Consider the following 19,341-nt stretch of genomic DNA (forward strand, 5'->3'; position numbering starts at 1 on the left):
CCTCCTGAGTAGCCGGGACTACAGGCATGCACCACCACACCCGGCTACTTTCTTTTATTTTTTTGTAGAGGCAGTGTCTTGCTGTGTTGCCCAGGCAAGTGTTGAATTCCTGGGCTCAAGGAGTCCTCTCACCTCATCCTCCCAAAATGCTGGGATTACAGGTGAGAGTCTGCCCAGCTTTTTCCCCTTAGCATTTAAACATACTCAAATCTCTTTACTCTTTAAAATGAAAACAAACAAATAAAAACCTTCATTACATTTGCTGTCTTCTGATTTCTCCTTTCCTTCACAGGTCATGTTTCTTGAAAAAGTGGGCTAGATTCGTTGTCTTTATTTCCCTATTTCTCATTCTTCCCTTGACCTATTGTGACTGGCCCCACCATTTCACCGAACCTGCTCTCCCTTATTAAAGTCAACAATAACTCTTAGCTGTAAAAGCCTATACAGACTTTTCTGTACTTACCTTACCAAGTGATGATAATAACCAGCACTGTGAAATATTCCTTCCTCGAGCTTTGCTGCTGTTTCAACTTCTATGACATCATTCTTGTTTTTCTCCTCAATGGCCCCTCCATCTTCATCTTCATAAACTAACTTTCCTACACCCCTTCCCACCTCCTTAGGGATGTTCCCAGGGGTTTTATCAGCAACCGTGTTCTCTTCTCATTTTATAAATGTTTGCATGATTCCATCTACATTGATGATTTAAGTATCATCTATTAGCCCATGACTCCCAAATATATATCTCTAACTCACACTTTCCATATGGCCAACTGCCCTTGAACATGTCCACTTCCAACTCAGTGTTACTCAGTTCCCTGTCTTGGGAGATGGCACTTTCATCTATCCACTCACCCAACAGCCTGGGAATCTACCTAGATTACCCATCCTCCTTCAAGTCTCCTTCAACCCCTGCAAGTAACTGATAGCATCAATGTTGCACCCCAGATATCTCTCATACCTGCCTCTTTCTTTCTATGCTTGCTATCACTACCAGCATGATTTATTCCTGAGCATCTCTCTTTTTTTTTTTTTTTAGACAGAGTCTCGCTCTGTTGCCCAGGCTGGAGTGCAGTGGCGTGATCTCAGCTCACTGCAAGCTCCACCTCCTGGGTTCACAACATTCTCCTGCCTCAGCCTCCCGAGTAGCTGGGACTACAGGCACCCGCCACCACACCCGGCTAATTTTTTGTAGTTTTAGTAGAGACAGGGTTTCACCGTGTTAGCCAGGATGGTCTCTATCTCCTGACCTTGTGATCCACCCGCCTCGGCCTCCCAAAGTGCTGGGATTACAGGTGTGAGCCACCACGCCCGGCTCCTGAGCATCTCTTATGTCTTAGATAGCTTTACCTTTTATGGCAGTGGCTCTCAATGATCACTGTAGAGCAGAACTTGAGGAAATTAAAAATAAATTCGGCCAGGTGTAGTGGATCATGCCTGTAATCCTAGTACTTTGGGAGGCTGAGGTGGGTGGATCACCTGAGGTCAGAGTTCGAGACCAGCCTGACCAACATGGTAAAACCCCATCTCTACTAAAAATACAAAATTAGCCAGGTATGGTGGCACATGCCTGTAATTTCAGCCACTCAAGAGGCTGAGGCAGGAGAATTGCTTAAACTCAGGAGGTGGAGGTTGCAGTGAGCTGAGATTGTGCCATTGCACTCCAACCTGAGCAACAAGAGCAAAGCTCCATCTGAAAAAAAAAAAAAAAATCAAATATTTGATGACTCACCTTAGAAATTACTTTTGGATGGGGACTGGACATTCACATTTTGAAAAAGTTCTAATGTGCACTTAGGATGGCAAGCCATTGCTTTATGATCTGTGAAGATGAATTGGAAGTGGATTGGAAGATAAACTGAACCATCTTGGGCCAGATGTAGAAGTAATCTGACTAGGAAATATCAGAGTGATCCAAGGCTACCAGAATTATGTTGTGAGTCTCTGGTAATTATATTCTTGAGCAAAACCAAATAAACAACAGCAAAACCCCATACTTCAGCTATTTTTGTTATAATTGGTTTATGGGATATTGAACAAAGTTGATCCACTGCTTCCTCAATCACAAAGGGGCCAGTAGGTTATATAAACATACGACGTCAACATGGGAGACTGCCTGACTTCTCCAAAGGCATCTGATTCCAATTTTTTCTTTTTCTTTTATTATTTCACTCTAATTCCATGACAGATTGTGATTCCAATTTTTAAAAGCACTGCAGCACATTTTGAAGATGAGATTTTACCTGGAGCTGCCAGTCTAAAACCCTGTTTAAAGTCACATTTAAATATTAATTTGCTCAGTCGCTGTCTGAGGTCAACATCCATTGTTGTTATCCTGTAGCCCTTCATCCTCTTGTGGGTTAAAAAACCCGGAACACATCTTTCCCTCATCTCCCATGCTCAAGCCATTTAGTTTGAGTGAGAATGACCTCAACTTAGCTCCACTGTGAGCCCAGATACCAGAGCTTTGTATTATTCCATTGTTGTGGCAATAGTAATTGATTCAGAGATAAGCAAGAATCTAATCAGTTCTATGAGGTTTAAGTTTCTGTCTTCCATAAGAAAGTTCATATCCACCCCAGGATGGTTCAGTATGAGAATGTAAAGCAGCCATAGCCACTGGCCACTGCCAGGGGAGCAACTAGGACAGTGCATGATGCTTGAAGATGAAGCCAAGACCACGGCAGGTAGAGTGGAGCAAGTCTCTCTACTACGGACTTTTCGGTAATGCAGAAAAACACCCTCTTTTTATTTCTTTAAGCAAATTAAAATTTTAAAATAATTTGTGCTATGGTCTGAATGTGTTCCCTAAAATTGATAGTTGGAAACTGAATCCCCCATGCAACACTGTTGGGAGGTAGGGCCTTTTGGGAGGTGTTTAGGTCATGAGGGCTCTGCCACTATAAAAAGGACTTGAGGGAGTAGATTTGCCCTCTTTCACTCTTCTGCCACGTGAGGACACAGCCAGCAGGCCCACAGAAGATGCCACCTTAATCTCAGACTTCCCAGACCCCAGAACTGTGAGAAATAAATTTCTGTTTTTAACAAATTACCCAGTTTGTGATATTCTGTTATAGCAGCACAAAATGAACTAAGACAACTTGTGACATAAAGACTGATTTAATACGTGGTCTTTACTAGAATTAAAATAGTTTTGGCCAGGTGTGGTGGCTCACACCTGTAATCCTAACACTTTGGGAGGTGGAGGTGGGTAGATCACTAGAGGTCAGGAGTTCAAAACCAGCCTGGCCAACATGGTGAAACCTCGTCTCTACTAAAAATATAAAAAATTAGGTGGACGTGGTGGCGGGTGCCTGTAATTCCAGCTACTCAGGAGGCTGAGGCAGGAGAATCGCTTGAACCTGGGAGGCAGAGGTTGCAATGAGCCAAGATCATGCCATTGCACTCCAGCCTGGGCAACAAAAGTGAAACTCCATCTCAAGGAAAAAAAAAAAAAGAAGAAGAAGTTTTATCACTTGTATACATCCCTAATATTATTAATTCGTATGCTAGTTTTTTGTTTTTTGTTTTTTTTTTTTTGCTAGTTATATAACTAGCAAAAAAGTAAGGATGATTTTGAATCTTCTCATACTCAGAGGTCATAAAAATTCAGATCCATGATTGAGGAACCAAATTATCAAGATGGAACGGGGATTTATGGGGATTTGTAACACCTTTACACCATAGACATCATCAAAAGAGGTAATTACGTCTCAGGCTCCTTACTATCATGCCATATTAGAAAGTATGCCAAGCACAGTGGCTCATGCCTGTAATCCCAGCACTTTGGGAGACCGAGGTAGGTGGATCACTTGAGGTCAGGAGTTGGAGACCAGTCTCACAAATATGGTGAAACCCCATCTCTACTAAAAAAATACAAAATTAGGCAGGTGTGGTGGCGCACACGTGTAATCCCAGCTACTTGGGAGGCTGAGGCAGGAGAATTGCTTGAACCCGGGAGGCAGAGGTTGCAGTGAGCCAGGATCATGCCATTGCACTCCAGCCTGGGCAACAAGAGTGAAACTCCGTCTCAGAAAAAGAAAAGAAAATAAAAGAAAAAAAGATAACGAAAGATGTAGTGCATTGCTCGATAGTAGTTATGAACATTAACATGTTTGGATATGTTTTATGAAACAGAAACAAAAGAATATAGTTAATTCATTTGATTAAATGTTCATATTGAATTTGCATGTTGAGGACCACATAGTAAGTAAAATAACTGAATATAAATTAGGTTGTATGATAATAATAATTGGCAGAATCAACAGATATTTATTGAATGGTAATTAAATTTATTCAACAATGTAATTGTATTCAATAATACAATTTTGTAATCCATATTTACAAGGGTTCTAGTAATCCAATTACAAGATAATTGTTGACCACCACAGTCAAAGACATATAGAACTAGAAAACACACAATTGTTGCTACTGGAGTATAAATGCTTCTAGGCCCCCTCAGATGACAGAGCAAAGAGACATGTGTATACTAACCTGTGTCTATATACACATTGAAAAACATTTCTATATGTAACCATCTGTATCTATATTAAGTTAGTTCATACTGATGTCTCCAACTTTAATCCATTTAAATTAATGCAATAATATGTACTTAGATTTGCTCTCATCTTAGGACACAACTCAATTATCTTACCAGGGTTTTGTGTTCCAAAATTTTTGAAACTGCCTAGAACAAAGACTTGTCATGCCATCCAAATCTTATGGCTAAGTGACTAAGTTCTGGCCAGTGGGAGGACAGTTGTAGGGTGGGACTTACAGGAAGGCGTCTGAAAACGAGAACAGTCTGCTGACACACCTCTTTCCTTTACTTTTCCCTCCTTTTCTTTCCTCTTGCCTGGAACTCAGACAAGATGGTTGGACCACTAGCAGCTATCTTTGATCACGAAGTAATTATGAGGTTAGAAAATTATTTTAGATAGTAAAACAAAATGAGAAGCTTGGATTTTTGACAACTCAGAGCTGTCAAACTGGCCCTGGTTCTGTCTACGTCCACGCTGCTTTTATGAGAGGAAAAACCAAATTGCTATCATTTGGACTTTGTTTTATCCAACCAAATCTGATGCTGATAGTTTTTGAAAGTGACTTTAGATATAATTTCTTAATCAAACTGGATTGTTTTTATGACTGCTTATATATTATTCAGAAAAAGACTTCTTGAGGAAAGTCATATTGAGTTGAGTCCTAAAAAGTGGGGAGTGTAAAAGCGACATTAGAATGTGTGGAAAAGAAAAAAGGAATGAAAGAAGAAAAACAGAGAACCTGAGGAACTCAGAGTGCTCTGGGAAAGGGAGAGAGTACTGCATTATCAGGGAGGTGAGTACAGAGAGAATGATATCTTAGGAATAGGTGTAAAAATGATTAGATAGTGTAGGCATTGTTGGGAAAGTCTTTTTCCTCTTCTTCCCAGATTCTGAGATTCTGATGACAGGAATGTTAGATTTTTTTTGTGTGTGTGTGTGACGGAATTTCACTCTTGTTACCCAGGCTGGAGTGCAATAATGAGATCTCGTCTCATTGCAGCCTCCGCCTCCCAGGTTCAAGGGATTCTCCTGCCTCAGCCTCCTGAGTAGCTGGGATTACAGCTGCCTGCCACCATGCCCAGATAATTTTTGTATTTTCAGTAGAGATGAGGTTTCACCATGTTGACCAGGCTGGTCTCGAACTCCTGACCTCAGGTGATCCTGAGATCAGGGATGCTTGGGCCTCCCAAAGTGGGATTACAGGTGTGGGCCACCATACTCAGCCGAATGTTTGATCTTTTGTTAGAGTCACAACACACACCCCTGAGCTTTGTTCCTATTAAATCCCAGTTTATTTTCTCTCTGTTTAGATTAGATGGTTTCTACTGTTCTATCTTCTAGTTCAGTGATTCTTTTCTTTATTCTGCTGTTGAGTTAAAAAATTGTATTTCTTGCATTTTTTGTTTTAAAATTTTCATTTATTTCTTCTTTACATGTTGTTTCTTTGCTGAGATTTCTTTTTATTTAATTCAAGCATGTTTTATTTATTATTTTATTTTTTGAGAAAGAGTCTCACTCTGTCATCCAGGCTGTAGTGCACTGGCTCACTGCAACCTCCGCCTCCTGGGTTCAAGTGATTCTCCTGCCTCAGCCTCCCGAGTTGCTGGGATTACAGGTGCCTACCACGACACCTGGCTAATTTTTGTAATTTTTTGGAAGAGATGGGGTTTTACCATGTTGGCCAGGCTTATCTTGAACTCCTCACCTCAAATGATCTGCCAGCCTCGGCCTCCCAAAGTGCTAGGATTACAGGCATGAGCCACAGCGCCTGGCCTCAAGCGTGTTTTAATTGCTTCTTGAAATACTTTCTGATGGATGCTTTCAAATCTTTGTTAGATAATTTTAACCTGTCATCTCAGTGTTGGCACTTATTGTCTTTTTTATTCAGCTTGAGATCTTCCTGGGTTTTGGTATCATGAGTCATTTTTTAATTGAAATCTGGTATCATGAGTGATTTTTTATTGAAATCTGGACATTTGGGTATTACGATATTTTGGATATTAGTTAAGCTTTTATTTTAACTATCTTTTTCTTGACACTGTTCTGGCAGGGGGCATCAACTTGTAAATGGCAACTCGTGGTAGACGTCTAGGTTCCCTATTCCACCTCCGTTGACACCAAGGGTGGGTGGTTCCTTGTTACTGCCGGGCAATGATGGGAGTTTCAGCTCCCCACTAGTTGTCCACTGATACTTCCCTAGTTTAAAAGGCTTGGAATGGCTCCTTACTGCCCCCACGTAGCCTCCACTGACACCATGGAGGGGAAGGGGTGACATCTTTACCACTGGGCAGTGATGAAAGCTCTGACTCTCCAGTATGCCTCCAATTACACCATCTAAGCAGGGAAAGGGAGGGGAACCTCATCACTGTAAGGTAGGAGTGGAAATCCAGGCTCACCCCCTGTGGTTTCCAGTGACACCGATGGTAGGGAAGGATGTGTGTGGAGGATCACTCATTACTGACCAGTTGAAGATGAAAATCTCATCTCTCTCTTTGGTTTTCTCTGACATTACCTTAGAGGGGTTGAGGAGTAGAGTGATTGGGGTGGTAGGATGCTGGCGTGTCTCATCTCAACCTGGAGAGTGTGGAAGTCTAGGCTCCCCACTCAGCCTTTGCTTTATGGGGTGGGGTCAGTGAGTGTGTGTGTGTACTGTTTGTCTACAGTAGAGTGATTATCTTCTAAATGTTTTCTTTCTTGCTAGGCTGCTCCTTTTTCATTGCTTGGCTAGAAAGAGCGGCTTTTTATTGGGACACTTTTTGTCTATCTATGCCTCTTGGCATTTTGGGGTTTCTGGTTTTTGGCTTCTCCAGGACCCAGTTTGGGATACATAAGGCTACATGAAAACCCAAGGAACTTCCCACTGTGTTCCTCTCTGGACCCTAGCCAGTGTGACTTCTCTCCACCTTTCAAAGTTTCCCTATGTTTATCTTATATATAATGTCGAGTTTTTAGCTGTACTTAGAAGAATAGGGAGAAACCTATCTACTCCATCTTCCTGGAAGCAGAAGTCAGGCGCCACTATAAGGCATTGAAACAATTTCAAACAAAACCGTGTGGCAAAGACTCAGGGAGGAGTTGCAGTGCCTTTCAAACAAGGGCATCAGGAGGGCAATCAAATGAAGAAAGCTAGCCAGCCATAGGCAGTAACTGCATTTGCCAGTACAATAATATTTGCAAGCACCTTCAAACAGTAAGAATTACTTAAAAATTCATAACGCCTTTTAAAAATCATAGAAACCTATGAAAATTCCTTAGTTTATGAATCAATGTAGGGCTTCTCGGAGGAGACAATGTAGGGCTTCTTGGAGGAGACATAGTTGAAAGGCCAATTGCATTTCAGGAGTTAATTACAGAAATCTGTAGGGCTGGAGGAAGAAAAAGAAAGAAACCTGTAGGCCCACATTTATTGGTTGCAGGAGATATATTCCAGCTAAAACCTGACGAAACCAGGAAGAGAGGCACAGGTGGGGAATGCTCCAGAAACTAATTAACCCCTAGTAGGGGTGGGGACCCAAATCTAGGAGAGGGTCTAATTGGTGAAATGAGTTTTTTCTCCCTCACTCCCTTTCCTTCATTCTTTTCATTTAGTGTTGGGTAGAGGATTGCGGTGGAGAGATGGTCAAAGAAGGGAATTATTTTCCTCCCAGTTACAGATAGGGACCTTGCACTCTGTACAGGTTTTTGGAAACGTTGCCAGCATGCCCAGAAACATGAAAGAGCCCAGATGGAAATGATCCAATTCCTGTGCTTTCAACTCCATGGGTTACTGGGTAGAGTGAAAAAAAAAAAAAAGGTCAAAGTCAAATTTGTTGATTGTGCTACTCAGATTGGGGTTCGCATTTCCCTACCTACTCCATACACATCCTCTTTCCTGCTTTATCGCCATTCTCCAAAGGCTATATAGTTTTGCTTTGGTGCGGTCCTGACTTCCAATCCTTTGGTGGAGTCAGTGGAGATGAGAAGGCCTGCAATTACCCTCAAGGGGTTTACAGACTCGAATAGGTACACCAAGAACTGACAGAAGAATGATTGTCTGTCTCTCCGCACGGTGCAGTGGCTCACGCCTGTAATCCCCAGCACTTTGGAAGGCCGAGGCTGGCGGATCACTTGAGGCCAGGAGTTTGAGACCAGCCTGGGCAAAATGGCGACACCCCGCCTCTACTAAAAGTGACAAAAAATTAGCCGGATGTGGTGGCGCACGCAGGCCTGCAGTCCCACCTCACCTACTCCGGAGGCTGAAGTAGGAGAATCACTTGAACCCGGGAGGCGGAGGTTGCAGTGAGCCGAGATCGCACCACTGCACTCCAGACTGGGTGACAGAATTTAAAATGAATTTAAAAGTTATTACACACATGGTAGCTTTCTGAGTGTTTTTCAAGCTGCGAGTCAGTTTTGTCCTTTTAAACACGCAATACAGCTCTCCGTAGGACGGTTCTGGGGACAGGTTTTCCAAAGAGGCGGGAGCGAGAGACGGCCACCTGCTCCCACACGCCCTCTGCTTTGGTAAACAAGGAGACTCCCGCCCGCAGGCTGTAAACGAGGCACGAGCTTGGGGGCAGAGCCAGGGCGCCTGACGCCACTGTTCAAAAAGACCTCTTATTGGTCCTTCGCGCAGCGGCGGATCTGGGAGTTCTGATTGGTCTGTTTCCCTGTCCGTAAGGGGATTGACAGGCTCTGCCGCGTCAGGCCGCTCCTCTCGGCTCCGCGCTCCTTCTCTCGCGCGTGGGCACCCGCCCCCGAGCGGTGAGAGCGCGTGCGCGCGCGGCTTTTTCCGTGGCCGAGCCAGCTAGTCCCGCTGCACACGCTCGCCGTCTGTGGGCCCTCCAGGAGGCGGCGGCGGTCACCGCGGGGAGGAGGGGCGGGGGCAGCATGGCAGCCTCCTTACGGCTCCTCGGAGCTGCCTCCGGTCTCCGGTACTGGAGCCGGCGGCTGCGGCCGGCAGCCGGCAGCTTTGCAGCGGGTAAGGACCTCACGCCTCCTCCCCCTTGTGCTTCTTTCGGCCGCTCGCTTCTTCTGTCCAGACGGCCGAAGAAGTCTTTTCGCGGGAGGTGCTGCGCTTGGGCTGGGGCTTAAAAACCAATATTTTGGCTGGTCCTAAAGGCCTGTCCTCTTCTCCGGCCGCCACTCCGCGAGTACCCTCCTCTGCCTTACCTCCCTTTCTCCCTGGCTCCTGATGAACGGGTTCAGCGCCCTTTTCGGTATTTAGGAAGAGGTGGGGAAGAGCTTGCGCTGAAGGGAAGAGTATTTGGGACCGCGGCATGCTGCTTTGGAGTTAGGACTCCGAGGACTTTTGGAGGGCCCAACTCCAGGGGCAACCCCGCACTCACCCCAGCGACCCCTGGCCTTTCAGCGCCCCCAGGGTGCACCTTGGGTTGGGGACACAGTTGGGCAGCAGGGCCTGATGTTTAACCACTTGAGTACGAGGGAATGGCCTTATTACACAAGCAGTGTCTGTACAAACCAGGCAGTAAATCTTCCAGCAAAGTTTGAGTCAGCCTTGACCAGCAAGACGGGCTTCCCCCCTCTACTGTAACTGTGCCATCTAAAAAATGTCATTTCTGTCAAATTATGAACCAAAGCATGTTCAGCGTCCTCAAGATTGTGGGCGGAATTTATCCTGCCTCCCTCCTCTCATACTATTGTAAATTGTGGAAGCTAGCGATGAATTTATGAAGAGACAGTTTTTAGAGCCAGGATGAAGATCCACAGTCTTTCATATTCCGCACGAGGGACATGAGGCCCCTTGGATAAGTGAATCAGGATATTCCCAGCAAGATCTAGGAAGTAGTTCTCAGTTCTACCTAATTCCTTCACTTTCTATCACACCAAGACTCCTCTTTAGTTGAAAAATTGGTTGATTTGTGGGGACACTGCCGTTTTCTTCTTGTGAAAGTTTGAGAGTTGTAACAGTGCACCTTGTAGCAAGATGATACTGAGGATTAACCACAAAAATACCTTGGCATTAATTTTTTCTAATGTTTGTTTAAAAAAGTGTGGTAGGTAAGGATTTGAGCCTCCCCCATCCTGCCCTTTTTTTTTTTTTTTTTGAGACAGGGTCTCTGTCGCCCAGATTGGAGTGCGGTGGCCCAATCACACTGTTCACTGCAGCCTCGACCTCCTGGGCTTAGGTGATCCTCCCACCACCTCAGCCTCCCGAGTAGCTGGGATTACAGGCATGTGCCACCATGCCCGTCTAGTTTTTGTATTTTCACTAGGGATGGGGTTTTGCCATGTTGCCCAGGCTGGTCTTGAACCCCTGGGCTCAAGTGATCCTCCCAGAGTGCTGGGAATATAGGCATGAGCCACCGTGCCTGGCCGGGAATTGTAAGAACTTTCTCTTAAAATTCTTAACAGCTTGCCATTCTCCCTCTCAGTGAAACCTCTGAATTTCGTTTCTGGTTGGAGGACAGAGGCTTGGCGAGATGCAAGAGAGCACGTGTCTGATACAGAACCACAGTAACAAGATAAAAACTCAGAATATGCCAAACCTGAATGTAATCACTATTTGAGCTTATATATTGAGCTACAAAAATGCTCCCGACTTGTGAGATAACCTTAAAAAAAAAGACACTTTTCCACAGTAGCAGCACTTTTCACATGAATTCACAATTCTTTCAGTTCTAATTAGCCAAGGAAGACATATTTGCTGTTTAGTGGTTTTACAAGGTGTTCTAATGGTATTTTAATGAACCCTTGATGTACCTTTTAGCGTTATGAAAGTTCTTACCAGTTCATGGTGAAAGAGCCTGAGGCCTAAGACTGTAATAGGTGCCTCTGTAAACTGGGAGGTCCTACCTCAAGAGTGCTGATTAGACTACTTTGGCATATGGTCTTGTACTTTGGGTTCTTTGGCCCAAAGATATTGTAAGACTGTAGATTTCTGATAAATTTTAAATAGTTCTTTTGTGACAAAGTGGTTAGATCACTTCACCAATTGTTTTTTTCTCTGGAATTCTTTTCTTTTTTTTTTTTTTTTTTTAGATGGAGTCTCGCTCTGTTACCCAGGCTGGAGTGCAGTGGCGTGATCTTGGCTCACTGCAAGCTCGCCTCCCGGGTTCACTCCTTTCTCCTGCCTCAGCCTCCCAAGTAGCTGGGACTACAGGTGCCCACCACCACGTCCAGCTAATGTTTTGGTATTTTTTAGTAGAGACGGAGTTTCACCCTGCTAGCCAGGATGATCTCCATCTCCTGACCTCGTGATCCGTCCGCCTCGGCCTCCCAAAGTGCTGGGATTACAGGCGTGAGCCACCGCGCCCGGCCTTTCTCTGGAATTGTTTTAAACATTTAAATTTCTGTTAATTTGAGTTTACTGCAAAAGTGTTAACTTTTTTGACATTAGATTCTTAAAGAGTAGAAAAAAATGTACCTGCAAGTTTGGAGTCAAATGACATTAAGAAAAAGAACCATGTTCAGGCTGGGCGCGGTGGCTCACGCCTGTAATCCCAGCACTTTGGGAGGCCGAGGCGGGCGGATCACGAGGTCAGGAGATAGAGACCATCCTGGCTAACACGGTGAAACCCCGTCTCTACTAAAAAATACAAAACAAAATTAGCCGGGTGTGGTGGCGGGTGCCTGTAGTCCCAGCTACTCGGGAGGCGGAGGCAGGAGAATGACCTGAACCCGGGAGGCGGAGCTTGCAGTGAGCTGAGATAGGGCCACTGCACTCCAGCCTGGGCGACACAGCGAGAGTCCGTCCCCAAAAAAAAAAAAAAAAGAAAAGAACCATGTTCAAATAATAATGTGTGATGTTCTGAATTCTCTTGGATATTTGTAGTATGTTTAAGATGTTTATATCATACAAATGATAATATAAGGATCTATATAATTTATTTACTGTTTAAAAACATGAAACCTGAAAGTTGCCAGTTAGTAGCACATCTTTTTAATTTTTTTATAAATATGTTTTAGAGACAGGTCTCCCGGTGTTGTCCAGGCAGGAGTACAGTGGCACCTACTTAGCTCATTGCAACCTTGAATTCCTGGACTCAAGTGATCTTCTGCCTCAGCTTCCCAAGTAGTTAGGATTGCAGGGGTGCACCACCATACCTAGCTAATTAAAAAAAATGTTTTTTGAGACAAGGCTAGTAGCCTACTACGCTGGTCTAGAACTGCTGGCCTGAAGCCATCCTCTTGCCTTGACCTCCTTAAGTGTTGGGCTTGCAGGCATTAGTCACTGTGCCCAGCCTGCCACATCTTAATTTTTAAATGTTTGTTTGTATGTTTGTTTATTTATTTATTTATTTGAGATGGGGTTTCTCTCTCTCTTGCCCAGGCTGGAGTGCAGTGGTGCAATCATGGCTCATTGTCACCTCAACCTCCTGGGCTCAAGCAATCCTCCTGCCTCAGCCTCCCAAGTAGCTGGGACCACAGGTGCACACCACCACGCCTGGCTTTTTTTTTTTTTTTTTTTTTTTGTGGAGATGGAGTCTCACCATGTTGCCTAGGCTGGTCTTGAACTCCAGGAGTCAACTGATCCTCCTACCTCAGCCTCCCAAAGTACTGGGATTACAGGCATGAGCCACTGTACCTGAGCCTAATTTTAAAATACTTAAAGCATTGAAAGGGAAATAGAAGAATGAGAAATATTAAATTGTATGTATATTACTATTTCATCACCTGTTTGATAAAATTGTGTATGTTATTTTACAAGGTAATTAAATTTAGTTTCAGACTTATTTGTACAGAGAAAAAAAATCTATGGATGTAGGCTCTCTACAAAATGTCTTGTTGTGACTCTCCAGCTTGTACATGGAAAAATAAATCACATCAGATCATCTTGAAGTGACCACCTGACCAAAGGTAGAATGGAAAAATTAGCATCATGTATAGAAACAGGAATACAATTTTTAATATTATTGGTCCTTCTGTATACATGAAATTTACTTTCAAAGTAGCATAACTCATTGGATAAATCAAATATATAATGGCAGTTTTTCCCTTTACCTTAGCTTCTGGGGCTGCACATGAAGTTCTGAAAAGCTGCTCGTGGTCCTGGGACTAAAAGTTGACCCTAAACTTGTGAAATTACATAAGGAGCGTATTTATTACTAAAATAAGTTAACTGAGACCATAAAGGCCTTTATAGAGAAAGTCCTCACCCTTAGTTTAGTAACTCTTAATAGTAAAGCAGATAGAGTGCTTATGATGTAGTATTATATGATAAAATAGACATACATTGTATAGAAAACCTAATGATACAATGAAAAATGCAGTCAAAAGACTGAAGGTCCATGCAAAATGTTTTTATTTTTGTGTAATGAGATTGTTTCCCCTTATGACTATATACTTTTTCATTCTAGTTTTCTACAATGAAAATGCATTACTTTGAATAGAAAAGAAGCCTCAGAAATGTAAAGTAATTAACTTGTTACCAGTTTTTGCATTTTGACACTTAGTGAAACCTGGTTTTTGGTAGCACTTAAGGTTGTCCGGGCGCGGTGGCTCAAGCCTGTAATCCCAGCACTTTGGGAGGCCGAGACGGGCGGATCATGAGGTCAGGATATCGAGACCATCCTGGCTAACACAGTGAAACCCCGTCTCTACTAAAAAATACAAAAAACTAGCCGGGCGAGGTGGTGGGCGCCTGTAGTCCCAGCTACTCGGGAGGCTGAGGCAGGAGAATGGCGTAAACCTGGGAGGCGGAGCTTGCAGTGAGCTGAGATCGCGCCACTGCACTCCAGCCTGGGCAACAGAGTAAGACTCGGTCTCAAAAAAAAAAAAAAGAAAAAAAAAGTTGTCAAGATACGGATAACTCCCCTTGTTACATTGGAGAAAGAGGTCATGATTGGTAAATTTGCATCTATAAATTTAGAAACAAACTTTGCCAAGTTTTCTAGCTAGTTTCTTTACATTGGTCCTCAGTAATAGACACTAATGCTAGTTTCTTAACCGGTCAACCAGTATCACCTTTGTATTTTGTTGATTGATTTTCTCCCAGTTTGGTTTTATTTATGTTTTAACTCTACTTTTTCCACACTCTACTGTCAGAAGTTATTTAAAGAGAGATGCGTTTTTTAGGTTTGAAAGTTTTTAGGGCAATAATCATTCCATTATGCTCATGGATTTCTGCCCCTTTGGTTGCAAATTCTTTTGTATTTGCCAAGTGCTTATTCAGGTGCTTCACCTTAACTAAAAGCTTTCTTTCTCCAGATACAGGGCTTCTCCTACAGGCTTCTATTCCTTTTTCTATCTCTTTGACTCTTACTTCTAACCCACTAGGCAGTTGGCATAGGACTTCACCTGTACTGCTACTTCTTGACCATTTTTAGTAAGAGTAAGTAATACGTATTATCTGTCATGTGTCAGGCACTGTTGAACGCTTTATATGCATTATCTCAAGTAATCTTTACAATAACCTTCTGAAGTAGGTACTTTTATTGATCAAACAATGTCTTGAGAAGTTAAGTAACTTGTATACATCTGAGAAGTGAAATTATCTGGATAGGAACCTAGGCCTTCCCAACTCAGAGAAAATTTTAAACATTATCACTATCAATAAATAACTTCTTCTCTTTTGACATCAGGTCATCTAATTATACTGCCCTTTCTTTAACTTTGCCACAGGCAAAGATGAAATAAAGAGAGCTGAGCCCTTTGAAAACTTTATCTTCATTCACATTCATGTTGGCCCATCCAACATGGCCTCATTGTTCTTCACTTCTTCAGCTTTAGTAACAAACATCAGCACTCTACTTGAGCTTCTCTAGGATCTTAGTAGTAGGAGTGATTCTCTTGCCGAGATTTCACCAGCAGAACTAGTCTTCTGGTTGATTTAACCCCCTCTGTGATTCTTGTTCTAACAAACATAATGTTACATAATGCTCATCACTTGGTCCTTTGACTCCCTCCTTTTTCCTCCAAGTACATAGACATACTTTCTTGTTTCCTCACTTCGTTAGGTGTCTCTCTAGGTTTGTCTGTATCCAGTCTCAAACTTATTTATAATTAGGAATTTCACTGATGCCTAATACTATTTTTTTCAGCCTCTTGTATTTCTCGATAAATCCGTTATTGTGGTCTGTTTGTGCCTTTCCCCAGCTGTCACTTAGCTTAGTGGTATTGAGAGTCACAGAAGTTTGCTGATTAGATACAATGCTTTCATTAATTTCTTGTTCATTCCCCATTACATTTGCAGACTTTCCACAGCATTTCTAGAACTTTAACTTAGGGCTGGCAGCTCCTGAACTAGTCATTTGGCAGAAGGATGACATTACCATGTATTAGTTTAGGCAGTTTGGAACTTGACCTCGGATCTAGGGGAAAGAATATTGGAGAGTCAACCTGCAATGTGTAATGATTGCTGTGACACTGTTTACCTTTACACAATCCACTTTTATCAGCATCATTACTTTGTAATTGCTTTAGAACTGGCTTTTATTCCCATATGCCTATTTGATGAAACTTACCTAGTTTATTATTCATTCACATAGCATATATTAAATTTCACTGTGCCACTTTATGTATTTAATTTTATTATAAAAGTAGTTACAAAAGTTACATGCTCATGGTAAAAAAATGGGAAAGGTTATAAAATGTAATATTTTCTTCAACTCTGACCCAGTAGTCCAACTCTCCAGGTGTAAGTACTGTTTCGTGTGTCTCCATACAGAAAATCAGAAAAATTAATGCATATGTATCCTTTTTTCTCCTCTCATACTCTATCCTATAGATAATGTTCAGCGTTTTGTGGGGTTTTTTTCCCCACTTAATAACTTATCCTGGAGATTTTTCCCTATAATTTTAGATAAATATATCACCTTTTTTTTTAAACATTTGCACATTTCATTGTGTTATTTACTGTGAATTATCAAGTGCCCTACAATGTATATTTAGTTATGAATTAAGTGCCCTATTAATATATAATTAGTTATGAACGAAGTGCCTTATTAATATATAGTTATTTGCAGTTTTTTGGCTGTTACAAGCAGTGGTGTAATAAACTGTATCTTTGTGTTGTTCAGAATTTAATACATAGTAGGGATTGCTATGGCCCTTAGTTGGGCACCTTTTTTGTGAATAAAATTGTATTGGAACACAGCCATACCCATTTGTTTGTATGTTGTCTATGGCTGCTTTCAAACTAGAGTAGATGAATGAAATAGTTGTAACAGAATGAAATAGTTGTAAATAGATGAATGTAATAGTTGTAATAGTTGTGAGCCTTATGGCTCACAAAGCTGAAAATAATTTACTGCCTGACCCTTTAAGACAAAGTTGGCTGGCCCCTCATGTGTACTATATATTCTTAGAAATGGAATTGCTGGGTCAGAGAGTATGCATGTTTTAAATTTAAATTTTAAATAAAAGTTCAAATTTTTTTTTTTTTTTTTTTGCCAAATTACCATCCAAAAGGTTGACCTAATATACAGTTGGACAGTACATGAGAGCATATGTTTTCATCAGTTATTTCTTACCAAGAGCAGTTTTTATCGAAGAAATAAAACGTATCCAACAGGTGAAAAATAGTATTACATCATTTTGTTTTGCATTTCTCTAATTATGACAAGTTGGGTATATATTTAGAGGGTTTTTTGGGGGGTAATTTACAAATTTTCTGTTGTCATTTCGTGATTTTTGCCTACTTAAAAAAATTATATTTTCTTCCAGATTTTAAAGTTATTTTACATATAAAACAAAGTAGCCCTATTTTTGTTATGTGTTGGAGTATTTTTCTTATTATTTGTATTTTATCTGTTTGTGATATTTTTTCCACATAGACATGCTGAACTTTTTCCCTTTGTTTTATTATGAAAAATATGAAGCAGAAAGTATTGAAAGAATAATATAACTGGCATCCATATACTCTTTCCTTAGAAACAACAGTTGTTAATATTTTGCCACATTATCTTTTTTTGTTCCACATATATACCTATTCCACTTGAATGTAAATTGCTGACATGACACTTTAACCCTAATGCTTCAGCATGAATCTAAGAATGAGGATATTCTATGTAACCAAACTACCATTGTCCTACCTAAGCCAATTAGCAGCAATTCCATGGTATCATCTAATGTACAGTTTATATTCAAGATTTCATTATTTTTTTAAGAAAGTCCAGCTTTTTTAAAAAAGGATCTATTCAGACTTCCTACTTTACATTTGATTAATCTATCACTTTAGTATTTTTTAATTGAGAACTGTCTTGTTTGATTCTATAAATATGATACTGACTTTTTAAAAACAGCTTTGTTAGCAATATAGTGACATACAATAAATTGTACATAAAGTATACAATTTGGTAAGTTTTGATGTATGTAAGCCAGTGAAGCTATCATCACAGTCAGGATAGTGTGGCTTGGTGCGGTGGCTCACACCTACACTCCTAGCACTTTAGAAAGCTGAGGCCTGTTGATTGCTTGAGCTCAGGAGTTTGAGACCAGTCTGGCCAACATGATGAAATCTCTTCTCTACAAAAAAATACAAAAATTAGACGGGCGTGGTGGCATGTGCCTGTAGTCCCAGCTACTTGGGAAGCTGAAGTGGGATATCTGAGCTTGGGAAGTTGAGGCTGCAGGAGCTGTGATCATGCCACTGCACTCTAGCCTGGGTGACAGAGTGAGACCCTGTCCAAAAAAAAAAAAAAAAAAAGTAAACATATCCATCACCATACCCCAGAGATTTATTCATACCTGTGGAATATACGAATATTTGTATATTTTTCCTGGTTATAGATTTCTAGCTTGACAGTTGTTTTTTCCTTCTAGTGTTTAAAAAATGTTGCACCACTGTCTTCTCACTTGCATTGTTTCTGATGAGAAATCTGCCTTTATCCTTATCTTTTTCCCTTTCTACATCTACATAATGTGTCTTTTTTCCTGTGGCTGCTCTTATGTGTTTGATTGTGATGTGTCTTGGTATGGTTTTCTTCACGTTTTTTGTATTGGGGTTCATCCAGTTCCTGGATGCATGGGGTGTTTGTAGTTTTCATCAACTTTGGAACATTTTTGGCCATTCATTCTTCACATATATTTTCTGCCCCACTTCTCTCCCCTCGTTTGAGGACTCGAGTTACATATGTGTTTGGGTGGTTGAAGCTGTCTCACAGCATATTGATGCTCTCTTTATTTTTTAAATTGTTTTTTTTCTCTGTGTTTTAAATAGTTTCTATGGATTTATCTTCAAGGTTATTAATCTTTGGTATCTATTCTTTGGTTAATCTTCTGGTATAATTTTCATCTCACACATTTTATTGGTAGATTTCATCTCAAGAAATTTAATTTGGATTGGTAAAAATATCTTTCATAATTCTACCTTTGGAATATATGGACTACAGTTATAATTTTTAATGCCCTTGTTTCCTGATTCTAACATCTGTTTCAGCTTAGGGTTGGTTTTGACTTTTGAGTATACACATTCTCTTGGGCTTCAGAGAGGTTCAGCTTTTGACCTTCAGCCTCTTTATACTCATCTGGTGATTTTATTAGCTTTTACAGATTTCATCTCTTACTTTGAGACAGGTGGCTACCATGTATATCTCTTTTTTCTCATCCTATAACTGAAACCTTGGTCGTGATATTTCTAATAGTCTGTTGGACGTCTTTCAGCTCATTGACAGTTCATCGTTGCCCTGTGTAAAACTGAGCCAGATCTCCTTGATTTTTTCACTTAGGTATTGATAACACTATTCTCTTGCTGTCATTTTGGACCTCACCCTTATTTTAGCTTATAATCCAATCCATTGTTATATCCTTTTACTTCTGTCTTTGAAGTATTTTTTATACCTGTCTTTTCCTGTGGCTACCACACTTTATTAACTTTGACTTTGTTATGGACTGAAATTTTATGTCCCTACAAAATTTT

The 19,341-nt window shown here is 41.2% G+C and overlaps 1 protein-coding gene across 3 annotated transcripts in view; it reads left to right on the plus strand.

Annotated features, from left to right (window-relative positions):
• Positions 1-9,196: 9,196 nt before the first annotated feature.
• HIBADH (3-hydroxyisobutyrate dehydrogenase) overlaps positions 9,197-19,341 on the plus strand; it is a 147,975-nt gene continuing 137,830 nt past the window's right edge. The window contains exon 1 of one of the 3 annotated variants that reach the window (XM_011972253.1): positions 9,197-9,501. In XM_011972253.1, the coding sequence (XP_011827643.1) occupies positions 9,411-9,501 (91 nt within the window). In that variant the 5' untranslated portion in view covers positions 9,197-9,410. The remainder of the gene's footprint in view (positions 9,502-19,341) is intronic. The other 2 variants (XM_011972255.1, XM_011972254.1) reach the window with 2 other exon arrangements.

Source organism: Mandrillus leucophaeus, unplaced genomic scaffold (assembly GCF_000951045.1).
Source record: "Mandrillus leucophaeus isolate KB7577 unplaced genomic scaffold, Mleu.le_1.0 Scaffold128, whole genome shotgun sequence".
Lineage (NCBI taxonomy): Eukaryota > Metazoa > Chordata > Mammalia > Primates > Cercopithecidae > Mandrillus > Mandrillus leucophaeus.